Source organism: Camelus bactrianus, chromosome 20 (genome assembly GCF_048773025.1).
Source record: "Camelus bactrianus isolate YW-2024 breed Bactrian camel chromosome 20, ASM4877302v1, whole genome shotgun sequence".
In the NCBI taxonomy this organism is placed as follows: Eukaryota; Metazoa; Chordata; class Mammalia; order Artiodactyla; family Camelidae; genus Camelus; species Camelus bactrianus.
The window spans coordinates 20,854,533-20,877,975 of record NC_133558.1 but is presented as its reverse complement, the minus strand read 5'-3'; the positions used below and the strand labels follow the sequence as shown (position 1 = coordinate 20,877,975).

The following is a 23,443-nucleotide window of genomic DNA, read 5'->3' as shown; positions in this document are numbered from 1 at the left end:
CACTTAGGTCACCCAGTCCAGGAACAAAGAGTTCATTGGTCAGCATTGCTTGGCATGTGAGCTGAAGAGGGTCCCAGTCCTCACTGTGAGACACTTACCTGCTCCCCTCACACTCTGTCTTCTGTCCCCTGCCTGATGTGTCTGTGGTTCCCTCGATGGCAGCACTGACAGTGATGCTGATGGTGGTGAGCCATCCCTTGGCTTGGGCCAGGGAGACCCGACGTAAGTGCACACCTTGGGGGAGAGCTCTCGTGGGGCGGGGGAAGGAAGGGAGTTACCTCTGTCTCTCTGTCCAGACCACATCCCTTAAAGAATTGTGACATTTTCTTCAGTCATCTCCTATCGTGATCATGTGGATTCTCCATTCCTTCCACAACACAAGGGCCCTGGATGCTTGCCTTCTGAGTGCTGCTTAAGGTGCCTCCATTTCTGTGGGATATTTCTTCTCAACTCTCCTCCAGTAAAACCTCTCCAGACTTACATCCCCTTCCCTAGGGATCCTAAGAGGATTTAGAAGTAAGGATGTCAGAATAATTCCATATCAGACTATTCCCCGTATTATGTTGTGTCAGAAAAAGGAAAAGTTCCTCTGAAAATTTTATGGGGAATCTCAAGGAATTAGAAAGATCTCTCACATAAGATCATGTGTTATAACCTTAACAGGATCTGTGATGTCGCTGTCTCTCCCTAATACGTGAGAATGTATCAAAGTGCCTTCCCATTCTATTTTTTTCTATTTCCCTGAACCACAATGTTTAAAAGGCCTGTATCCCTACCCTGGAGGTTCTCTGATAGAAATTGGGGTTAGTTTTCTCTTTGTTTCTCCTGGGGAAGACACCCTGGAGCTAAACCAGGGATCCTTTGTACGTGGAATGACCCTGTGGATCAGGAGCATCTACGGAGTGTTCTCTGATGCCTTAAAGAGCTTTAGGAATCTTCAGAAAACCTGGCACAGGTTACTGTTAATTATAAAGCTATTCTGAATCCTTCTACGTGGTTAGTTTCTCCACCCACATTTCTCCATTCTCTCGCCTGAGCTCATGAGAAGGGATGCAACTAGTGGAGGATAAATTATAGGAAATTCTGTTTTTGTATGTCAAAAGTAGTCAAATATCACCATTTTCATATGGCAAACCATAACGCCAGAGCAGGGTACAGAGAGTGTGGCTGTTTCCATCCCACAAGGCTGAAAGCCAATAAGCAGGTCAAGGGAGCTCATTGGCCTGTCAAGGTCTTGGGCCCATATTTCATAGGTTCATTAATAATGCCCTTTCATTTCCTTCATTAGCTATATTTGGTGTCCTCTGCATCTGGTCCTTGTCCTTCCCTATTCTTTTCTCAGCTACGTCATCACCATTACTGAAAATCCCCAAAATTCACACAGACCGTCAGCCCTATAGCAGATCAACTGGATAAGATAAAACTTAATGAAAATTTCTGTCTTTTTAAATTTATTTCTATTTTTTATTTTTTTCATTTTTCAGTTTTATTAAGTAGAATTGTTACAATTATACTGCACATATACAATATATTGCATGTATATACATATACACAATATACTCCACATATTTTTAAAATTTACATATATGTACTGTTCATTGTTTCTAAGAACTTTAGAGCTTTAGCTTTTTAAACTTACATAGTTATCAAAGGAATAAAGCCAACCAGAAAATGAGAATTAATTTTAAAACATACATACACCCTGCTATTAACAGCAGCATTATTTATAATTGCCAGGATAGGGAAGCATCCTAAGTGCACGTCAATAGAAGAATGGATGAAGAAGATGCATCACGTATAAGTGATGGAATCCTGTATGCTTTTTAATAAAGGCTTTAGTTTTCTTAAAAAATGTTTTTATTGACCTGTAGTTGATTTACAATGTTAGTTTCAGGTGTACAGCAGAGTGATTCAGTTATACATGTACATACATACATATATTTTCTTTTCAGATTCTTTTCCATTATATGATAATGTTGTTACAAGAAATGATCTTTTTCTTTCCTGTGAATGTTTCTTCCACCTTGTAGGAGGAGCAAAAGGAAGTTTGTCTGAATCTCTCCCAGGAAATGGGAAGGATATGTGTCATCAGAATAAAAGTGTGTTGGAGCTGGAGCCCCTTCTTGCTTTCCAGGATCCCCACCAAGATCAGTCCCCAGAACCCTGGGTTTATTCATTTTGATCACAAATGTTTTTCTGAGCAACTATTACATACTGGGCTCTTTTCTAGGGTCAGAGAATTCTGTATGAATAACACAGAAAAGTCCCCTACTGTCATGGAACTAACCTAATGACAGGGGTGGAAGGCAACAATCCAGCACACATTTAACAAGGAAACACATCTCAATTTTAGCATATGTGCTGCTGAAGCGAGCACAAGGAAAAACATTTCAGATAGAAATAAGCGCCCTGAAAAAAGGGTACTTCAGGGGTATGGAACAGAGAGACCTGTATGCACCTGACTTCAGTTCACGTGTCTGCAGAGCTCTGCCTGAAGAGGTGACATTCAACTGAGACAATGAGAAGAAGCCAGACATGTGAAGGATGTAAGGGACAAGTGTTCCAGGGAGAGGGCACGTGGAAAGGCTGAAGTGTGGGGAGGTGTTTGCTGTGTTTAAGGGACAGAAAGGAGGCTAGAGTGACCAGGGCAGAGCAAGCAGGTTGGGGAGCCGTGTAAGATGAGGTCAGAGAGGAAGTCAGGAGCCAGTCATGCTGGGCGCTGATGGCCTTGGTGAGAACTTTGACTGTTATTAATAGAGATATGTGAAGCTACTGAGAGGTTATAAGGAGAGTCAGTTTGTTTATTTATTTTTTTAAATAATCCTAGCTACCGCTTGCAGACTGGATTCCAAAGGTTCACAAGTAGAGTCAGGGACACCACTTAGGAACATGGTGGAATTCTCGGGGGCAGAAGTGCTTGTGGCTTCATTGAGTGGGGTAGTGACACAGACTGTGGGACAGAGAAAGTGAACAGATTTGGGGTAGACTGGTGTGTGACTCATTATTTTTAAACTTTGTCATGTGACAAGAAGCTATTAGAGAATTCCTAGTCAGTAGACCTGGTCTGATCCAGAGAGCCCTCCTCTCTGCCCTCTTTCTAAGGAAGGTCTCTACTCAAAGTCTGTGGACCTGTTCTTTTTTTGTAAACTGTCTATATATCATTTTTTTCTTCTTTTCTCCTTTTCTGAGGGGACTTTACAGAAATGAGAATTCTACATGTGGACAAGGCTGGTAATTTGATGCCTACTGATATTACTGGGTGTAGGAGACAAAGTTAGAAGATGAGTCGGTTGGAGCTTTGAATAGGAATAAAATGTCTGTGGCTGTAGTTTACTGCTATAGATGAGTAGTGGACCAGAGGCAGAGAAATTAAGAAGAAAGATGATGTGAAGGATAAATTATATGTCTTTTAATTGGTTGGCGAGGCAAAGAAATAAGCCTTAGTTGTGAACAAATTTATTTTGTTGGAAAAATAGCTCTCCACTGGGGCTGGATTCTTAAAAAAATATAAATTTCATGCAGGAATAAGATTTTCAGGAATTAAATTTTTAGATGGTTTATACCAGTGGCACTCACCCAGTGACAGACCAGTCCTTCCCCCTATTCCTTGACCCCCTAATATTTGGCAATACTGGGAGCCAGTTTTGGTTGTTACTCTGAGATTTCTTCTGACATCTAGTGACTAGAGGCCAGGGATGCTGGTAGACAGCCTACAGCGTACGGAACAGACTCCCTCACCCCAAGAGACATATTTGACCTCTTACCTCAACAGGTGAGATTTGTCAAGTGAGTTTGGTACCAAATTAAAAAAAAAAAAAGGTTTTATGGGCTATCTGGATTTGGAAATGCAGGGAAGGAATGGTGGACATGTATTGGGATCATGGTTTTAATCTCCGTAAAACTCTTCAATAGTTTCCTATTTATGTTTAGCACAAATTCAAATCCTAGATCGCCTACAAGATTTTGAGTACCCAACTCTTGTGATTTCTCCAGTGGAATCTTTCACCCTCCTTCTTCACTCTCTGTGCTTCAGTGAACTGTTTCCTTCTGGTTTATTGCAGAAGTTCATCATCTCTTTCAAACTTCTACACACGCCTTTACCTTTACCTGAAATATGCCTCCCTTTTCTCCCAAACATACACACATGGCCTCTTCCTCTAGCTCACATCAACTTAACCTTCAGTGTCACATCTTAAATGTCACTCTTCAGAGGCTACTTTTCTGACATCCTGATGTAACTACTCTCCATTCTAGAACTCCACACTTTTCTTCTGACATTTCTGACTCCCATATGATACGTTGGGCTTTGCCCATCACTTTCTTTACATTTTATGCTCCTCGAAGATAGGGGAGATGTCTGTTTTTCCTTCTTTGGATTCCCAGGGGGCTGCACAGGCCTGACACCAGGCCAGCCCTAGGCAAGTAAGTGTTTCTGGGATAGCTAAAATGTTTGGGCTGAGAGGAGGCAGCAGCGTCTTTCTGGTGGAGGCATTCAGGAGGAGGTGGTGATGGGGCAAATCCTGGTCCAGCTCTGTGCAGAGTGACTGCATCCCAAATGGCTTAGGATCAGAGGAGTCTCCTCCCCCCAGGACGGCCTTCCTCCACCACTGGCAGGTGAAAGATGGACCCCTGGGGTGCTTGTGCTGGTGCTTAGGGCCCCAGCGGAGCAGTGGGGGTCCTAGTGCCCCCAGCAGTGCGTGAGCACTCTGCACCGGTGGGCAGCACTGTCAGTCTTCTCCTACAAGCCCACCCAGTGACCAGATCTTTTATGTCCTCACAGCAACTTTCATGCATCAGTTTAAGGGAGAGTGTCGTTTCTTCAACGGCTTGGAGCGGGTGCAGTTCTTGGCCAGATACATCTATAATACAGAGGAGGATGTGTACTTCGACAGCGACGTGGGGGAGTTCAGGGCGGTGACCGAGCTGGGGCAGCCAGACGCCAAGTACTGGAACCAGCAGAAGGACTTCATGGAGCAGATGCGGGCCAAGGTGGACACGCTGTGCAGATCAAACTACTGGGGAATAGGCAGCTTCATGGTGCAGCGGCGAGGTGAGCGGGCAGGCGGGTGGCCGGGGAGAGGTGGTGTGTGTGTGTGGGGGTGTGTCTGTGTGTGGGAGAGAGAGGGAGAGAGACAGAGACAGATACTGAGTCCGGGTGGGTGGGATGCACTGTGAGCCAGTATAATTTAGGAAGGAGCTGAAAAAGGTGTTGTTGGGGAGACAGTGCGTGACTTCAGCAGTGACTGTGAGAAGGGAGAGAGGATGTGGTTGGGGGAATGGGTCTGGGGTCTGAGAGAACATTTTCTCCAGGTTGTGATTCCTATTTTCATTCAGTTCTTTATTTTGCATTTTAGAAATTTAAACATTCTTATTTAACGAAATATACTGCAAAATTGTTAGAAATAATTTACTTTATCTTAAATCTATCTTGTAAAAATGTTTTCCACCAGATTGCTTCTTTAAAAAAAGTATTTGTTGAGGCTGGTAGTGTCTGGGGTTGTCTCAGGCACTAAGCACACATCGTGAGTCCTGGATCCTGCCCTGAATTCAAACGCCAGCTTAAAAAGAGATACAAATGTAAAGTTGTAACAATACCAATAGTAGGTGTGCTTGTTTTGCAGAGGAAAGGGATTGATCGGCAGAGTTTACTTATAAGAATCTTTAAAAATGAATGACTTTCCTTCCTGCTTTCCTTCTCCTTTGGGACTTGAGCTTTTCTCGAGATTCAACTCATAGAGTTAGAAAATCATCTGTGTCTTTCCTTCTTCCCAGGGTAGAACCATTTTTGAGGTGCTGTAAGGTGTGAGTGCATGGAGACAGCTTTCCTAGGAATACCCCGCCTCTACTCCCCGGTTTATCCACACTGCAGTGAACCCTATTTTCTCCCCACTTAAACAAGGATAATCTGTAGATAACACATATTGAAGGCTAGATTCCAGGTATGGCTGTAATTTACATACTTTTGGTGCATTAATCCTCACATGACACTAAAAGGTAAGTAAATAGCATTATCCCCCTTTATAGGTGAGAAAGCTGAGGCACAGAGGAATGTAAACATTCTCCCAGGATCAGTCACTAAGACGGGGGAGCCTGGATCTGAACCCAGGTAGCCTGGCTTCAGATATCATGCTTTAACTAACACACTATCTGCCTTGCAAAGATTTGTAAACAATTCAAATCAGCAATGAAGAGCTGTATCACAGTATAGAAGCACACACAGAAATGTTCTCAGCATCTCTCTAACGGGCCCAGGCTGTAAGGGTTAAAGTCGAGGCTCATGGCACTAACTCCTAAGTTGGTCCACCTGGTCAGCCTGGCTTCCTGGGACTGCAGTCTGGTCTGGAGACTAGATGTGGAAAAGCTAGGAGACTCACTGGGTCTTCCTCACTATTCCGTCTACCACTTCTCTCCTAGTGGAGCCCACGGTGACCGTGTATCCTGTGAAGCCCCAGCCCCTGCAGCACCACAACCTCCTGGTCTGCTCTGTGACGGGCTTCTATCCAGGCCACATTGAAGTCAGGTGGTTCCGGAATGGCAAGGAAGAGGAGGCTGGGGTGGTCTCCACAGGTCTGATCCCTAATGGAGACTGGACCTTCCAGACCATGGTGATGCTTGAAGTGGTTCCTCAGAGTGGGGAGGTCTACACCTGCCGAGTGGAGCACCCCAGCTGGACGGGCCCTGTCACAGTGGAATGGAGTGAGAAGCTTTGTGACCTCATGCATTCATCTCCCCCTGAGGAGGGACTTGCCTCCTCCTGAGTGTCAGGTTCCTCCTCTCCCAGCACCATGTGCTCATTTGCTCCATGTTCTCCTCTCCTTCAGCACGGTTCCTGGGGGAGCCCTGTGATAGCCTGTGATAGAAATCCTCTGATAATTTACAGATGTCCCCTGATAGGTCCTACAAATACCTATGCCCCCTGGGGACGCAATTCTGCCTGACATGCAGGGAAGAGATGTGTCTGTTTTGAGCTTCCTGTGATGTCACAGGTCATGGTCACCCCTTGGTTTTGGGTACCAGTCCCCTGTTTTGTACTGGGCTTGTGCTTCTGACACTGTTGCTCTGAGTTCATTGTGATCTGAGAAGGGGCACATCCTCTCCAATGTAGGGCCGTTCCTGACCAAAGGGGAGTCCTCTCTCAGCTCTGCCTTTAATTAGCTCTGTCGCCCTAGACAAGCTTCTTAGCATCATTCAGTCCCAGGCTCCTCATTCACCAGATGTTGCAGTCGTGTGGCCTCATGTCAGGGCTGTGGTATTTATGAGTTTGATGCCTGAACCTTGTAGCTACTCACTGTGATTCCAATTTTTTTCTAGGAGAGGCCAGCTATTCTAGTTCTTCCAGGGCAGCCCTCTTCCCCCATTCTCAAAGCTCTCGTTCTCAGTCTCAATTAAGGAGGTTTGGATTTGGGGTAAAAATCACTAAAACTAGCTTCTTTCCTCAGGGGCACAGTCTGAATCTGCTCAGAGCAAGATGCTGAGTGGAATCGGGGGCTTCGTTCTGGGTCTGCTCTTCCTCGGGGTGGGGCTGTTCGTCTACTTCAGGAACCAAAAAGGTAAGGGGCCTGTTGGCAGCTGAGACTCCCCACTGACATTTTTAGAAGAAGAACGATGGTTTTGCTCAGTTAGTTCTCTTTATATCAGTGGTCCATATAAAGCCTTTATTTCCCCGATTGACCTCAATTTCCAGGAAATCCAGAAATCAACAGTTCGTAGTTACTGATGTTTGGAACATAAGAGTTGATAGTTTGTAGAGAAAAAAAGAAGTAGAACATACACGGAGATCTGGGTGCAGATCCTGGGACAAGTGCAGGAAGAGACCCGAGGCTGATGACATTTCACTGGGTTTGTGTGACAGACTCTTCAGGGCTCCATGCCCTCAGTGTCCGCTCTCCTGTCTACCCTGGCATCCTGTGATGTGGGCTGTGGTCTTAGAGGTCTTAGAAGAGTGATGGCCCGGGTGGCGGGGGAGTGGGAACATTGAGTTTGGGAACAGATTTACCTCCATATCTCTTAAGTATACATCTTCTCCTCTTTTTCAGAACATCTGGACTTTAGCCAACAGGTAATGCTCTAAATTAACACTCTTCTAGAGACATATTTAGTCTCCCTGGAACAGATTGTAGAGGCAACAGGAAAGAGACAGAAATAATGGGAAAGACTTTGGATCTGACTTCGGATCCAGCAGTTTACACTAAAGTGTCTTCCTTCCACTAAACCGAAGGCAGGCACTCTAAAGTAGCTTTGATCAGGGAGACTTAAGGACTTTTCCCCTTCTTACCACCGTGCTTTAACATGAGGCCCTGAGAGACAGGGGTAAACAAGTTGCTTGTAAATTTAGATCTGGAAACAACACTGTCCTCTCTCTCTTGGCAGGACTCCTGAGCTGAAGGGAAAGTGGTAACGTTCAAGGAAGAACCTTCTGTCCCAGCTTCTTTGCAGCATGAAACAGTTTCCTGCTTAGCTCTGATTCTTCCGCAGTGAGAGTACTTCTCAGGGTCTGCTTTGCCCCTGGTTCAGTGACCCTGCAGAAAATGCCCTCCCTGCTGGCTTCCTCAGCCCTGCCCTTGACCCGGAAACCCCGAATACTGAAGACAGTGTCTTATCTTCATTCTTTCCTGGTCCTTTTTTCATTCAACCCTTATGGCCTTCCTTGCACTTGAACATAGCTTTTACCCACATTTCTTCACAAAGTTTTTCTCAAATACGCATGGAGTGGAACCACCTGTCTGATACAGCTTCAAGGGAAAGGGAGTGGGGCGGGGAAGGGGGGGCATGAGAAATCCCCCCGCCATCCCGCTCTCTTGAGTTCCTGTGGCTGTACTAATGATCAAGTTGACACAAAACAGATTAACAAGAGAAAATGAAATGGATTTTAATTCACATGCATGGCAGTCTCATAGAAATAGGACCTAAGAAGTGGCCAAAGCAGGCAGCTTTTGTGCTTTTCAGACAAAGAAACAATAAATTTGTGATAATTGACAGAACAAAGAAACGTAGGTTTTGGGGGCTCAAATAGTGAAGAATCTAAACAGAGTTCGGGCTTGGGTAGTAAATTAAAGATGTAGCAAGCCTTCTTGGTCTGAATTCCTGTCTTTGGTGATGTGTGTCCTACCTCTAGATGTAGCAGATGTATCTTTCACAACAGAGATTATTTCCTGCTTTCAGGAAGAAAGAAAGGACAGCCAGAGTGTCTCTCTTGCACTGGCTGTTTTTTTAAGTAAATTTAATTCAAAATTATCAATATGCCATAGTGGCATATTTGGGGGTAACCTTCCCTGAACCCCAACAAGAGGATTTCATTAAGATACAATAATGGTTTTTATTTTTATTTCTGAATTTTGGTCACTTGTGGATCATAGTAGTTTTCCTTCCTTCATTCTCTGTTTTATCTTGAATTTTCTGTATTTTGTGATTAGGAATATTTAGCTGAGCTACGAGAAAGTCCTTCATTCACCCATATCGGGGTGGTCTCTTGCCTCTTTGCATTCTCAAAGACAAATATAAACGTTCCTTCATACCATGGGACACAGAAAGGGACAACAAATACAAGAAATGCAGGTACCTTATAAGGGTGTTATGCCTTCAAAATTTTTATAATCATGTTCTTTTGTATGTTTTCCCCTGATATTTTAAAAAGAAAGTCTCTAAACTTGGGTAATTCTTGAACTCCCCTTTGGATTATGGGTGGGCTTCAACACTTCAGTCTTTTTTCTATCAGATAAAAATCAGTTCTGTGCCGACTGTTTGGCTTGGAATATACCCTTCTCCATAAAAAGTCTCAGGCCATCAGGACCAAGCACAACATTGATGGAAAAGATGCATTTCTGAGGGCTTCCAGATTGAGTGACAAACTTTCTGTCTGTCACAGGAGAATCCTACGGGGATCTTTGCTCAGCAGAAATCAGAGACAATGCTGGGAAATATTGTTTTATTACAATTTGTAAGTAAAAACAATAGAAGAAACTTTTAAAAAAAATCATTGCCTATGGGGCAAAATGAAGGTTGAGGGAGACAAAGATGAAAGCTGGGCTTTCTGAATATATCTTATTTAATAATTTTATCTTGAGAAACATTAAAATATTGTATATAATAGAAAATTTAAATCAAAAGTTAAAAAAGGCAATACCTAAAAACTGAAAACAAACTAACAATTGAAACAAACTTGAAAAAAAATGTATATGATGGGAAATAAGCTAGAAAAGAAAATCAAAACTGTTTTGATCCTTTCATAAAACAGTGCAGAAACATAGTTATAGATCAGTATATAGTTCAAAATTCATAGACTTCAATAATATAAACAAGTTGGATGGGTTTCAGAGAAAGGTAATTACATTGGTTAAGAAGATGATGGTTTCTGCTATTGAAATTCATCTGAAGAGTCAGTTTCAAATGTAAATCAGATCTAAAGAGCAGATGAGATATTAAAAAGTTTATTTCAAAGGAATAGTCAGGTGAACATAATTTCTTCACTGTCAGAGACAACTATTATTTTATTTTCAAGCAAATTCAAAGCTTACTTTATGTGTAGTTAATTATATGGTGTATTATTTGTGTGAAACAGGGAACTTGGTAAATTAATAGTAACACCTGCAATCTGTGGGAAGTTCTGTTGATCCCAGGGTTGTAACTTTATTCTTGATTTGTTCTCTGGGATGAAGACATGAATTGTCTCAATTTATCTGAGACCTGGGGTGTGGAATTATAAGGTAGAATTAAAGTGAATGGCATGAATATTCAATGAGCTCTGCTACTAGTAGCAGAAAATTCAATCAATTGTCTTTATTGTAATTTAACTTATCTCTCATAGCAGATTGATCCCAGGTAGAGCTGGTCAGGTCACCAGGTTGGTGGCATCACCAACACTGCTGGGAGTGTGTCCCACTGCCCTCTGTCCTCCCCTACATGTCAGCTTTCCTGGGACAGGACTAGGATGCCTGCGGCAGCCTGAGGCTTCCTGTTCTCGCAAATCACTTTCAAAGGCAGGAAAAGGAACCGTTTCCCCTTGTGCGCTTTCACGAGGAGCAACCTTTCCCCAGGTATTCCCCTTAGCCCCCCTCCCCTCCCGTGAGGAGCGCCATGGGATTACAGAGGCCTTACAATCAGACAAACCGTGAAACCATGAGTCACCATTTTGTCGTGTGCGTGACTCACCTGAAGCAACTGGGAAGAAAAGAAGCAAAATCATTTGCTTTTTAGAAAGAAAAAAACTGTAGATGAGGCAAGGGAGAATAATTTTAAAATAGGAAACCAGGTTTCTGGTACTATTAGCTTATTTGATTATTTGTATTTTTAATTATTTCCCCATGAAAGATGATACATTCTTAATGGGTGATATCAATTCAAGGGTTTGAGGGTTTTTTTAAAAAAATATTGAGTATTAAAGGCCAGTCATAAGCCAATTACCAGGAATAATAAATACATAAATGAATGAAAGCAAGAGCATTATTTGTTTGCCTTTAGAACATAATGCACTGATACTTAATTTCATGAGGAAAACTATTTTCCAGGGCAATTTTTGAAAAGAGACACGTAATAAGGAGTGACTAACTTTAAAAGTGCTAAAACCTATTATAAATCTATTTTAATAAGCACTATTTCCCCCCATTGATTCATTATTGATTAAATACACCAGTAGAGCAGGGTCCAGAATTAAATTCATGAACAGTTAAGATAGTTTAAAGTTGTTTGTAAGGTGTATCCCAAACTCATTATTTTCAACAAAATGGATTCTTGATGAATAAAACTTGAAACATAAAAAAGTATAAAATTAATACATTGAAGATTGTATTATTTCCATTACTGTCATCGTCATTGTTATAATTATGTTGAAAACAAAAGCCCTTTCTCATCTCTGATGAACTGCTGGTGAGAGTGTATAATATTACAACTTCTTTGAAAAACACTTCAGTTGTTTCTTAAAATGTCAGAAAATACATTTGTCATATGATCCAGCAGTTCCTCTCCTTGGAATCTACCCAAGAGAAATAAAAACATAAGTCCACACAAATATATGTGTGCAAATGTGTGTAGCAGCATTGGTCATAATAGCCCAAAACGGTAAACAAATATCCATCAGTGAGTGAGCGGATAAACAAAACATACTATATCCATACAATGAAGTTACTCCTCTACAATAAAAAGGAACTGAAAAATATAAAAAGGAAATGATTATACATACTAAAAAAAGACAGATGAACTTCAAAAATATTATATTAAATGAAAGAAGCCACAAAAGACTACATGTCATAAGATCCCATTTACATGAAATATCTAGAAAAGGCACATTTATAGACACAAAAAGCAGATCAGTATGTGCCTAGGACCTGGGATGGGGGTGGGATTGACTGTAAACAGGGGACTTTTGGGGGTGATGGAAATGTTCTAAAACTGGATTATGTCGGTAGTTGCACACATTTATAAATTACTAAAACCATTGAATTTTGCATGTAGAAAGAGTAAATGTGTGGTATATAAATTGTATTCCACTAAAGTTGTTAAAAATAAACTTAGCAGAAAAGAAACCTTTCTAAGCAAGATAAAAATCCAGAAGACATAAAGGAAAAATATATTTGAATAAAAATAGACATTTTCTTTCCATGGAGAAAATAAAATTAGAAAAAACATGTAAAGCTCCAGAAAAAAATTGGCAACACACAAGGCAGACATTGGGTCTTTTTATTATGTAAAATTTCCAACAAGTTGATAAATAAATGAACAAAAATCCAACAAAAAATTTGGCAAAGGATATAGACTATTTGTAGAAGAGAATATACCAATGATTGATCAATAAAACATGAAATATTTTTTTCAAGCTCATTAGAAATCAGAAAAATGCAAGTTCAAATAACAATGTGATGAAATATTTCTTCTTCCAAATTGGCAAATATAATAGTTTGTTTTTAAATCAAGGACTTAGAAAATTCTATAGAATTGGATTCTCTCATATACTGTTATTAGGATAACGAATGGGTGACAGATTGGCAATATCTATTTAAATTTAAAATGCAAATGCTGCAACAACAAAAATTAATATCCAGTTATCTATCTTAAAAGAAATAATTCTACACAGGCCCAAGGAGACATCAAATTGAATGCTTGTAGCACTAGAGTTTGGAATAATAAAAACATTTCCCAAATCTAAAAAAAAAAACCCGATAAACTTGTCTGTATTATAAAAATTTCCTACATCAAAAGATTATAAAATATGTGAAATAACAGCATTCTACAGGATTATATTTGAGTACTGCACACGGACATATGAGCATAAGTTGGTGTACCCCTTTGTGTAGTTTGGAGAACCCAGTACTTTCATCTTGGGTGTTTCCACGCTAGATAAATTCTTACATACACCCCCAAGATCACTATGAAAAATGTAAAAGAAGAGGAAAAAGGCATTCTAAAGTTTGAGATAGAGAACAGATAAATTACGGTGTAGAAAACATCTCTATAGTTTCATGCAAACAACCATCAGTAAGGATATCAAAGATATGAATAATACTTCAACCATCTTGATCTAATTGACATTTGTAATTGATGTGTATAATTGACTATATCTAATATTTCTTTAAATTTCATGAAGCATATCCACAAAATAGACTATATACTATGACTGTAAAACAAATCTCATAAATTTCACAGGATTAAAATCACACAGAATATATTCTTTGACTGCAAGCTTATTAAATTCCAAATCCGTAAGACTGAGGTAATGCCAATCCTCAGGGTGCAATATCCTTCCTCCTCAAGTCTAAAATGCATGGTGTTGATATGCAAATTCTGTTATGTATATGGATACTCCCGTATTCTGCTTAGCTCTCCACTGCCATCTGTCTCACCCATTATCAGAGGCCTACCTTAGGGTTTGAGATTCACTCTACTGACGATCCAAATAGCTCACTGATTTGGAGGCTTAAGAACCCAAATCAGATTGTGAACCCACTGCTAAATTGTCTCTGAACAAATAAACCCTACTCTAGGGTTTTCCAGATGAGGACTGGACCTCAGCAACTGGATTCTTGCAGACTCTCTGAATGAAACTGAGCCCTAATGAATTGGGATATTTCTGCTTAATTACAGAGCTTATGAGATACATTCAACATTCAAATATCTCAGGATGGAAGGATCACATATATTCCCCAGCCCGTGTGAAGAACTGGCTCAGAAACCAAAAACTCCACTTAAGACCCACTCAAGTTTATTGCATTCAGAAAAATCACAATCACAGTTGGAAGAATCTCCAAGTAATAAGTGTACAGGGGATGCCCCCAGAGAACATTCAAAAGGCTCCATAGCAGAGAAAAAATCCTATGGGATCTATTCCAAACAGATTACATGGTGCTAATAACAAGGCAGTGAGAAATGGAGGAAAAGCCAATACAAGAAGAAGCAGTAGACAGGGAATAACGGGACACTGGAATTTGGAGACTGAAGAAGGCGTCTTTACTCTTGGAGTAGCTAAGGGCTGGAAAGTCCTGAAGGATGGTTGTCTTCACTGAGGTGAACAACTGGAGTATTGCCAGGTTTGTAAAGCTATTCAAGCAGAAATATCTTCACTGATCTTCTCTCTACCCAGATCCATTACCTGAAGGAAGACGCACATAGTTACTATAGAGTTTAAGATGAATATTTTGAGCTCTTACCTTCAGATTCCTTCCTCTTCACTCTTAATCCTTCAACTCTGGGAAAGCCTCTTAATATTTGTGATCCCTAGTAAATACAGCATTTCCAACATGAACTGCTCTAACCTACCTTCCAAGCAAGCACAAGTGAGCATACCAGGCTTCACCTTTTCTTAGACCATCTGACATCATTTTTCAGATTGGAGGCAAAAACAGGCATTGGTTTCCAAGCGATTTCCATTTCATACTGTGAATCTACCCTACACCCCAAAGAGCAAAGCTCTGGAAATGCTTCAGAATTGATGTCCTGTCTTAGGAAACATAAGCCAAGAAATGTCTTAGTCTTGAGGTTGTCTTTCCCAGATCATGGGACTCAGAATTCTAATGCGAAACAATTATTTTAGCTACTGGAGATAATTCCCAAGACAGAGGGTGTGGTCTTAGGTGCACATGTACGGAAAGGGGTGTAGCACCATGAATCTTTGGGATACCAGATGATGCCAATGTCTGATTCTGAACAACAAAGATAGTTCAATAGCCATGGCTTTTCTAGTCATTTCCCCTTCCCTTAAAGGTATCACATGCCCTTTCCCCAACTCTGTTTCCTTTCCTTGAATCACTCCACATATGTCTTCTTCTGACATCAAACCTACCTGCAGGTGCCTCACAGAGGCCCTCGGCGTTCAGCAGCATTGCTTTTGCGCACGCCCTTGATGATGAGGGCGGTCCCAACAATGATGCCCGCCAGAGCCACAACCAGGCCCAGAGCACACACCGTATTCTCTGTGGTCTCTGGGAGGGGAACTGGTGCTTCATACTCTGGGGAAAAATAAAACAGAATACAGAAGTAATGAATGCAATAGGGAGCAGCACTTAGGACCAAATATTGGGCACTTAATCAAAAAATTGGGCACTTAGTCAAAAAATAGTTTTTCATTAATTAAATAAGAGGAAGGTAGGATGATGTATTAAGGGAATTACAGATTAGAAGTGGGGAAAGCTGAGCAGTGGGAGAAGTCCAGGAGGAGGAACTGGAGCAGTTGTTATGAAACAGTTAGGGGGTTGGGGTTCCAAAGGACCAGACCCAGGCATCACGAGAGGAACTGCTGAAGGCTGGTTCTCACCCCAGTGCTTGAGAAGAGGCTCCTCCAGCCCCCAGTGCTCCACTTTGCAGTCATAGACGTCCTCGGTTGAGGGCAGGAAGGTGAGATAGTGGAACTTGCGGAACAGGTGGTCATCCCTGGGCAGGAAGACTGTCTCTGACACTCCTGTGGTGACAGGTTTGCCATTTCGAAGCCATGTGACTTTGACCACTGGTGGGGAGAACTTGTCGATGAAACAGATGAGGGTGTTGGGCTCTCCCAGTTCCACGCGGGTGTTGGGGAGCACAGTCACTTCTGGAGGCACTGGGGGACAGGTGACAGAAATCAGCCTTCCCTGCTTAGGCCTGCCCCTCTCCCTTCCACTGAGGCTGAAAAAGCAGTTGAGCTTGTGCCCTAAGAATCTGCGCCATGGTCTCAGATACCCAGCTCTGACACCCTCCCCATGAACAGCGACCGATGCTAAGGTTCAAGGTCTCCAAGGACTGCATTCTTGGCTCCCCCAGCATGGAAGCATGGATTCAGGCAAAGACTTTATGAGAGACCATGGGTGGCAAAGACAAGATGTGAGCACACCCAGAAAGGAACAAACTCATAAAGTTCTTGGGTTGGTAATGTGAGAATTTTGGGTTTGCTTATGGCAAGGTCAGGCCCCTGGAAGGGCAAGTCAGTCACGATAACACAACAGAGAGAGCTGAGCATCTATCTAAAGCTACAATTCCCACGTCTAGGAGGGCAGCAGAGAGAGGTACCATTGGTGTTCGGGGTGTGGTTGGAGCGCTTTATCATGATGTCCAGGTTGGCTTTGTCCACAGCTATATTGGCCAATGCACCCTGAGCCTCAAAGCTGGCAAAACGTCCAAATTCTTCAAGCCGCCAGACCGTCTCCTTCTTTTCCAGATCCACGTGGAAAATCTCATCACCGTCAAAGTCAAACATAAACTCGCCTGACTTGTCAGGGTTCAGATAGAACTCAGCCTGGATGATCACGTGTTCCTCTGAAAAGACAAGAAAGGGAATTAGGGTAGGAACCAGGAGAGAGAGAGGGAGGACCCAGGATGTGAGGCACAAACACGTGGGCGGGAGTGGTGGGAAGAGAGGCCAAGTGGAGTGGAGGAGTGAAGGAGAGCAGGGCTGTGCAGGAGGAGGAGGCCGGGTGAAGGACGTTCGTGTTGCTCAGAGGTGGAAGTGGAGGAATGAAGGGGTGACGCAGAGAGTGTGGACACAAGAGCTGAAACACCCAGAGTCTCATGAAGCTTTTGTTTGGCTCCATGTTACTGGCCAAGAAATGATTTCCTCTTTAGAAATCCAGCAGCATCTCCTAAAAGAGAAACGTTCTCTCTTGACCTAGGAATTAAATCACTTAAACCCGAATTCCAGGGCGTCTCTCAGCACTGTAACTCTAACAAGAGACAAACACTGTTGAAAAAGACTGGATTCGGAACTCTGGAATCAAAGTAAATCTTGAATTTTCATTCAGCTACTTATTTACCTAATGATCTTGAGTAGATTACTTTATCATTTATGTAGAAGGATGCTTTCTCAATATATTCTGCTGTGGTTTTGCATCTACATTGGGTTTGTTTTTAAGATTAAATCAGACTAGTTGTAAGTAATTTCTTAGCATACCATCAGGATTATAACAAGTACTTTAGGGTCAGAAACTGCTTTGTGTTTAAGGACCAGATCCACGGAATATATGACTGGAGCTTGCGGTACCCAAATAATTAAGTCTGAGACCTGGTAGTGCAGGAGAACACCTACTTTCCTGGGTCCGCACCCGCTCCGTGCACGCCTCTGAGGGAAGGATTCTGTTGAGGTTGGCCTTGCCAACGTTCCCTTGTATCTTAAAGATCTTTAAGTTGAGACTGTCATTATGGGACATACTCTATTATAGTTGATAGCGAGAATAATCTATACGAAAGGAATAATCAACTTGAAATAAGTTACAATCGAGGAGTTTGCAATCAAAGGACTCTTGCAAAGGGTATTCTGTGGTGCATGTAAATGAGAGGTAGATTTTAAAATTTGACTCTATATTAATAAACCTAGGGATTTTTTTTAGCATTTGCAGCTATAAACACACACACACACACACACAAATATTCTAACTGACTCTTTCCATTTCCAGGAAATGGAAAGCTTCCAGGGAAGCTATCTTTCCTGGTAAACACCCTCACGTATGGCTCTTTCTGGGCAATACAAACCCACAACTGTCAGCATGGGTCTCGGAGCTGGGTTATTTCTTTACTTATTTCCAGTCTACCTGCCCCCTTCTTTGGGGGTCCCTCTGGGTGAGGAGTGTTTTTTCACAATACATCTTCACAGTGGCACATTTGCTCTGGGGATGGCACAGAATAATAGCAGACCCTCCACTTCTTTACTCTTCCCGCTCTCTTGGGAACATTATTTAGTGACAATGACTTAAGATCATTGTAAGATCCACGGTAACCGGGGCTGTCACTGTCCCAGGAGGCAGTAAATTAAATGTGACTCATATCAGCAGGCCTGCCTTTCACCCTCCCCTGGATCGGCGGTTGCTTTCTGGTGACTGTCCTTTCCCGTGATCTTCAGTATAATGTCTGTGCTCCAGACATGCTGAGAGGAGTCACAGGCTAAAACAGCTGAGAACAGGTGCCAAGAAATTCTCATATTTTTTCTGATTTAACCCTCACAAAATTATGTCAGGCCTTTCATTTTACTAATTTTCCAAAATGAAAAATTAAAGTGCAGGGAGGTAACGTGTTAATGCCTGTCAGAAAATATTTCCCCTCAAGTCTGGTTTATCTCCAAGTCGATGGGATTAATCAGTGTCTGAGTTTCGCCCCTAATCTAAGCTTCACTTACTCCAATTTGTGGTGAGGAAAGGACTCTTCCAACTACAACTTACTTCAGTTCTAGATTCAGACCCACATAATACCCGTTACATTTCTCTTTCACTCCAAAGACTATCTTCCAAATGTTCACAGCTCATTTCTCTGATGCTCTCAGAGGTTACAACCCCTACTTTTGATTCTCTCAGCACTTACCTTTGATAGCCCATGATCCCTGAAGTCTCATCAGGACCGTGATGAAAACTCCTAGGACTGGGACCCCAGTCATGACCATTTTCTTCTTAGGTGCCTTGATGAGGGTCAGTAGAGTTTAGAACAGGTGGGTCAGAACAGCCAGGAATACAAGAAAAGAGAATGTAGGGTGTCAGAGAGTCTGCTTAAAATTTAAAATAAGTTGAGCTGCAGCCAATCAGAAAAATCTTTGGAGATGACACATCTGTTGCTAAGGGAAGGACTCTTGCAAAGGGTCCAGGAAAGGAGACAATTTGTTCATTCAAGGAAAAGGAACTTCTTAATCAATCAGACAAACTCATGACCAAACAAAAAAGACCAAAAAAATCGAGTTTTCAAGAATGATTAGCAATCACTCGCAGACTCTTCCAAGTTCTAGAAAGAAACATACCTGAAGCACATTAGTGACAGGAGAATCAATGGAAATGCCCTAAGGTGAGAGTTAATGGCAGGTCATGCCTCTGTGCTGTGATCGCTGGGGAATTTATTTAAGGGACAAGTCATCTAAAAAGAAGGCAAACTGTTAGGCTATGAAGAATGCCCAAATCTTGGCAGTACTGAGTGACGGAGCTTCACTTAAGATGCCTCTTATTGCTTCAGGATCCTCCTCCAGTGTCCTGGACTCCAAGGTGGCCGACTCTGCCCAAGAGCTCGGGGTCCCTGGCAGTTCACTATATTTAGAGAACGCTGGAGGAGAAACTGAGTTTCAACACTCCCAAAGCTGGGGAGGGATGAGAAGCTACACCGTGGAACATGGACAGTGGTTACCAGAGACAGCAGGCTATGAAGGGGGACCCTCTTCCTAATTGCTGTCACCTAAAATATGACCAGAGATTGGAGACGACTGCTGGGCCCACATCTTATCTGAAGACTCAGATAGACGGATATACAGAGTAAACTGGGCAGAGCTTATTTACCTGGAAGACTGGAGATGGTGACCTGCAGGAGGGCTTTATCATTACTTCCTCACATCATAAATTATAAAAGTTCTGATTCAAAGAGTTTACTTTGACATTCACTATTGAGAAGACTGAAAGTTAGGACACAGTGACCCTCATGTTTCTGAAAATGTAGCAAAACAGAAAGGAAAATGTTGAACCATCCATAGAAAGGGCTGGAATCCAAATGCTTCCAAGGAAGAGACTTGGCAGGGAGGCAGCTCATGAGATGGTGAGTCCACTGTTTAGTATCAGTCATGGCACATCTGCTTAGGGTGAGTTTTCCACACTGTTTTCTGCGCTGCTGAGGTCTTAGCCTGCCCTACCACTCTGCTCACAAATTATAAGCACAAACACTCTATACATTGCTGATTTTCTGATTGTATCGAAGGGCTTTGAACATCCTCCGATACTGACTTCTAGATTACTGGGAGGCTGCAGGCACAGTTCTGCCCTAAAATTGTTGAAGAATGTGTTTTCTGGAGGCAGCGGGATGAGCCAGATGAGAGTTCCACAGTGTCAGCCTCTGTAGAGAGTCTGAGTCTGTGGTTTAGACTTGCCATCTCCTCTTTCAGAGGAAAAACCAAGTATAATTTTTCTATGTTTTCCCTTTGCTGGCTGCCATAATGCCTCGTTCTTACAAGATGCTCAATAAACGGATAGCAAGTACACATCTCTGTATTTTCCATGATGAAACGGCACCTTCAACCCAAGGGGTTGCTCAGCAACTTATGATGTCATTTAGACCTTAACGCTGATTGGTCCTCCTCATGAGATTACTAAATTGGGGAGTCTTTAGAAGAGACTTTCAGTTCCCCTTCTCGGTGATGGGAAAGAAGTTTCTCTTTGGACACTAGTCATTGTTCCCTGTTTTCTCCTGACCTCCAGCTTCCTGTGCGTTTGAGGGAATTTCTGAGGACACCTGAATGAGGCTGCCTTGGTGTCATTAAAAGGGGAGGAGCCTCTGTACTAGTCAGAGTTCATTCAGGAAATAGAAATCCCTGAGGACCCTCTAAACAAGATCATTTATTACAAGTCTTCCCTATTTCAGGGAATCATACCTTAAAACTGTTAGGGAGTCTAGAGGAGCGCACGTCAGTGCAGACCCCTGCCTTTACGAGGTCGGGACCCACAGGGGCCCGTGCTGACATCACGGCTGCTCCCAAGCCCCAAGGGAAGGGATGTCTTGGCAACACAAAGCTGCTGCCAGGATTCCTGTCTATGAACCTGTGTGTCGCCTGCCTGGGAAACCTGCAGCCTGACTGTGCTTCCTGAATCCCATAGTACTGTTTCTCTGGCAGAATGCAGGCCCCATTCAGAAACCAGAGGCAGAGAAAGCCAGGGAAATGTAACGTTCCTATCTTTATTCCCTACTACACAGACAAGACCATAGACGTGATGAAGAATTTTTTTTTTAATTACTAAACGCAAGTATATCTCTCCACCTCTATGTCTACTTCTGTCTCTGTCCCTGTACTGAATCTTCCCTCAGCTCGCTCTGTGTCTTCCCATAGCACTAAACCCAGAACCAGAGAGGATGTTGCTTTGGAGTAGCCGGTGAGGGCTTGGAGATGAGGTCACTCTCACCTGGACCCAGGCCATCTGGGCCTCAGCGCTTGGTGTTTGCATGGTTTGAGTTCTGAGCACCTTCCTTTGTCTTCCCTTCCCGCCTTTTCCCTCCAGCTCAGAGTCTTCATGGATCTCCTGCTGAAGTCGTCTGACCAGAGGAGCTGAGGGCAGATGGATCTAGGCATTTCCTTCCCAAATCCCCATGCAAGAAACTCCTCTTGTTCTGTTTCTTTTCTCCTCCTCCTCCTGAGAGGGGCCAGAAGTCGGTATGTGAAGAGATTGATGTCTGTGAAATAAAAACTGCCAACTGTGGCATCAACAGAGAAGCTGGGCTGCTGGGCCTTCCCAGGATGCCGGGTGTGAATGAGCTGGTCCACGGTGTCTGGGCTCAGCTCTGACCTGGGAGATGAGGGTTTGAGAGTTTGATTCATTTAAAGTACTGTTTTGTTGTTGTTGTTTGTTTGTGTCAGGAAAACACATTTGCAAGAGGAACAAATCCAAGAGATGTGATTTTAAACAATATTTCAGAGACTCAGCCTCCTTCCAAACAACGAGAGTCAGGCTTTCTTGTCTGTAGTTGTTCCAGAGCATCAGGGTGATGGAGGAGGAAGGAACAGAAGGACAGGGTCACCCTCTTCGAGGTGCCAATGGAACGGTGGTCATGCTTATGAAGAAAGGCCACCGTCCAGCTCTGAGGATCGACCTTCCTTCAGTGCTTGCGGGAAGGTTAGGCCCGTGACTCAGCGTGTGGGTGGGCGTCTCAGGGCTCTGCCAGTGCCCCCTCCCCTCCAGTCAGAAAACAAACCACGAAGACAGTAGAATTACAAACTGCTACGCACCAGGATGTTGAGAGTTAAGTCGATCATGTTTCTTTTGCCTGGGGAGAATTCTGCATTTACAAGACCCATTGCTAGGGGACTCCATGAAATAAATAATTCTTGTCTTTCTGATAAGTCTACCTGACAACCCTCAAAATAGATTTCCACCAGGTCCCCAAAATAGAAGCTGATAGCTATCACTTGACTTTCTCTGAATTCATAGCAAGACTCCAGAGGTCCTCTCACGATAATGCGTTTTCCTTATTTTCATTTATCTCTATTGTTTTAGTCTCCCGTCTTTCCAAGACTCTCTGCTCCCAATAAGGAATCTTTATACCTAAATAGAGGCTCTGTGTCATTGTTATATTCTCTCTACCCTTTTAGGAATAGTTTAAGTTGAGTGGTGCCCATATGATCCCTATTTTAAAGCTAAGGAAATCAAAACCCCCAAAATGAACAGACATCCAAAAAAGAAGCTTGCCCAGATTTATAGCAAAACTAGAATTCAAATCTTGGACATCCTAAGTTCAGGGCTCCTTTTGCCATCTACTGGCTGAGAGAGCCATGAATGTGGGTCATACAACACAGCAGTGCTTGGAGAAGAAAGGTCTGTGAGTGAATCATGTCTTGAACTTCTGTTCAAGTCCTTGAGGGGCAGACCGTGAGCGTGTCTCTGCTGCCCTCTGGTGGCCACGTGGATGCATGACTCCCTTTCCTTCCATGCTCCCTCCTGCCTTGGCTGGGATCCTCCTCCCTCCTGGTTTCCTGTCCTCTGGGCCTTTGTCTTCACCCACCTTTCCCACAGACCACGTCCCTACACAAAATGAACATCCATGATCCACAGCATAATTCAGGACATAGTTCTTATTTTAAAACTGGTGTCTCTTTTAAGGATTTTTTGAGAAGAGTTGCACAAACATTTAAACAGAGCTTCTTTAAGTGGTCAGTTGGTGGTAGCATGACTGACCTAAACAAAATGCAAAGACAAGTCCTAAGGTCCTGGGAAAATTCCAACACAATATACCATCAAGATGATACAGAATATGTGTAACAGGTAGAATAGTTTCAAACCTCAAAACTGGGTGTGAAAAAATAAATTTCTGTATTTTCCTATTCCTGATTCTAATTTTTATGTCAAACCCTATACTGTCTTATAGCAAAGGCATTAATCTAGTAATTTCCAGTTAAACTCTGTGGCTTTCACAACTATTAATGGTTGAAAAACGGCCCTCCGCCCAGGGTTATTTCTAAGTCCTGAGGTAGGAGGTAGTACAGGGTGGGTGGGGAAGGCTCACCTCACATTACAGCATTGACTCCCCCTGTATGTCACGGTCACAC

General features: G+C 42.8%; 2 protein-coding genes across 2 annotated transcripts; one reads left to right on the top strand and one right to left on the bottom strand.

Moving 5' to 3' along the window:
• Positions 1-28: 28 nt before the first annotated feature.
• LOC105064247 (HLA class II histocompatibility antigen, DRB1 beta chain) lies at positions 29-8,605 on the top strand. Its single transcript, XM_010949123.3, has 6 exons — positions 29-222; positions 4,781-5,050; positions 6,415-6,696; positions 7,440-7,550; positions 8,037-8,059; positions 8,371-8,605. The coding sequence occupies exons 1-6, from the start codon at positions 156-158 to the stop codon at positions 8,377-8,379; spliced, it is 762 nt and encodes a 253-aa protein (XP_010947425.1). The 5' UTR covers positions 29-155; the 3' UTR covers positions 8,380-8,605.
• Positions 8,606-14,419: 5,814 nt separating this feature from the next.
• Positions 14,420-18,907, bottom strand: LOC105064250 (mamu class II histocompatibility antigen, DR alpha chain). Its single transcript, XM_010949127.3, has 5 exons — positions 18,745-18,907; positions 16,468-16,713; positions 15,740-16,021; positions 15,269-15,434; positions 14,420-14,578 (listed from the first exon to the last, which is right to left on the bottom strand). The coding sequence occupies exons 1-4, from the start codon at positions 18,821-18,823 to the stop codon at positions 15,280-15,282; spliced, it is 762 nt and encodes a 253-aa protein (XP_010947429.2). The 5' UTR covers positions 18,824-18,907; the 3' UTR covers positions 14,420-14,578; positions 15,269-15,279.
• Positions 18,908-23,443: the final 4,536 nt, after the last annotated feature.

Excerpts from the sequence above, each read along its gene's own strand:
- LOC105064247 (XM_010949123.3), top strand. The coding sequence starts at position 156 with ATGGCAGCACTGACAGTGATGCTGATGGTGGTGAGCCATCCCTTGGCT. Across the intron at positions 5,051-6,414 it reads CTTCATGGTGCAGCGGCGAG|TGGAGCCCACGGTGACCGTG; the intron begins GTGAGCGGGCAG and ends CTTCTCTCCTAG. Across the intron at positions 6,697-7,439 it reads CCCTGTCACAGTGGAATGGA|GGGCACAGTCTGAATCTGCT; the intron begins GTGAGAAGCTTT and ends TTCTTTCCTCAG.
- LOC105064250 (XM_010949127.3), bottom strand. The coding sequence starts at position 18,823 with ATGGTCATGACTGGGGTCCCAGTCCTAGGAGTTTTCATCACGGTCCTG. Across the intron at positions 16,714-18,744 it reads GGGATCATGGGCTATCAAAG|AGGAACACGTGATCATCCAG; the intron begins GTAAGTGCTGAG and ends TTGTCTTTTCAG. Across the intron at positions 16,022-16,467 it reads CCACACCCCGAACACCAATG|TGCCTCCAGAAGTGACTGTG; the intron begins GTACCTCTCTCT and ends CCTGTCCCCCAG.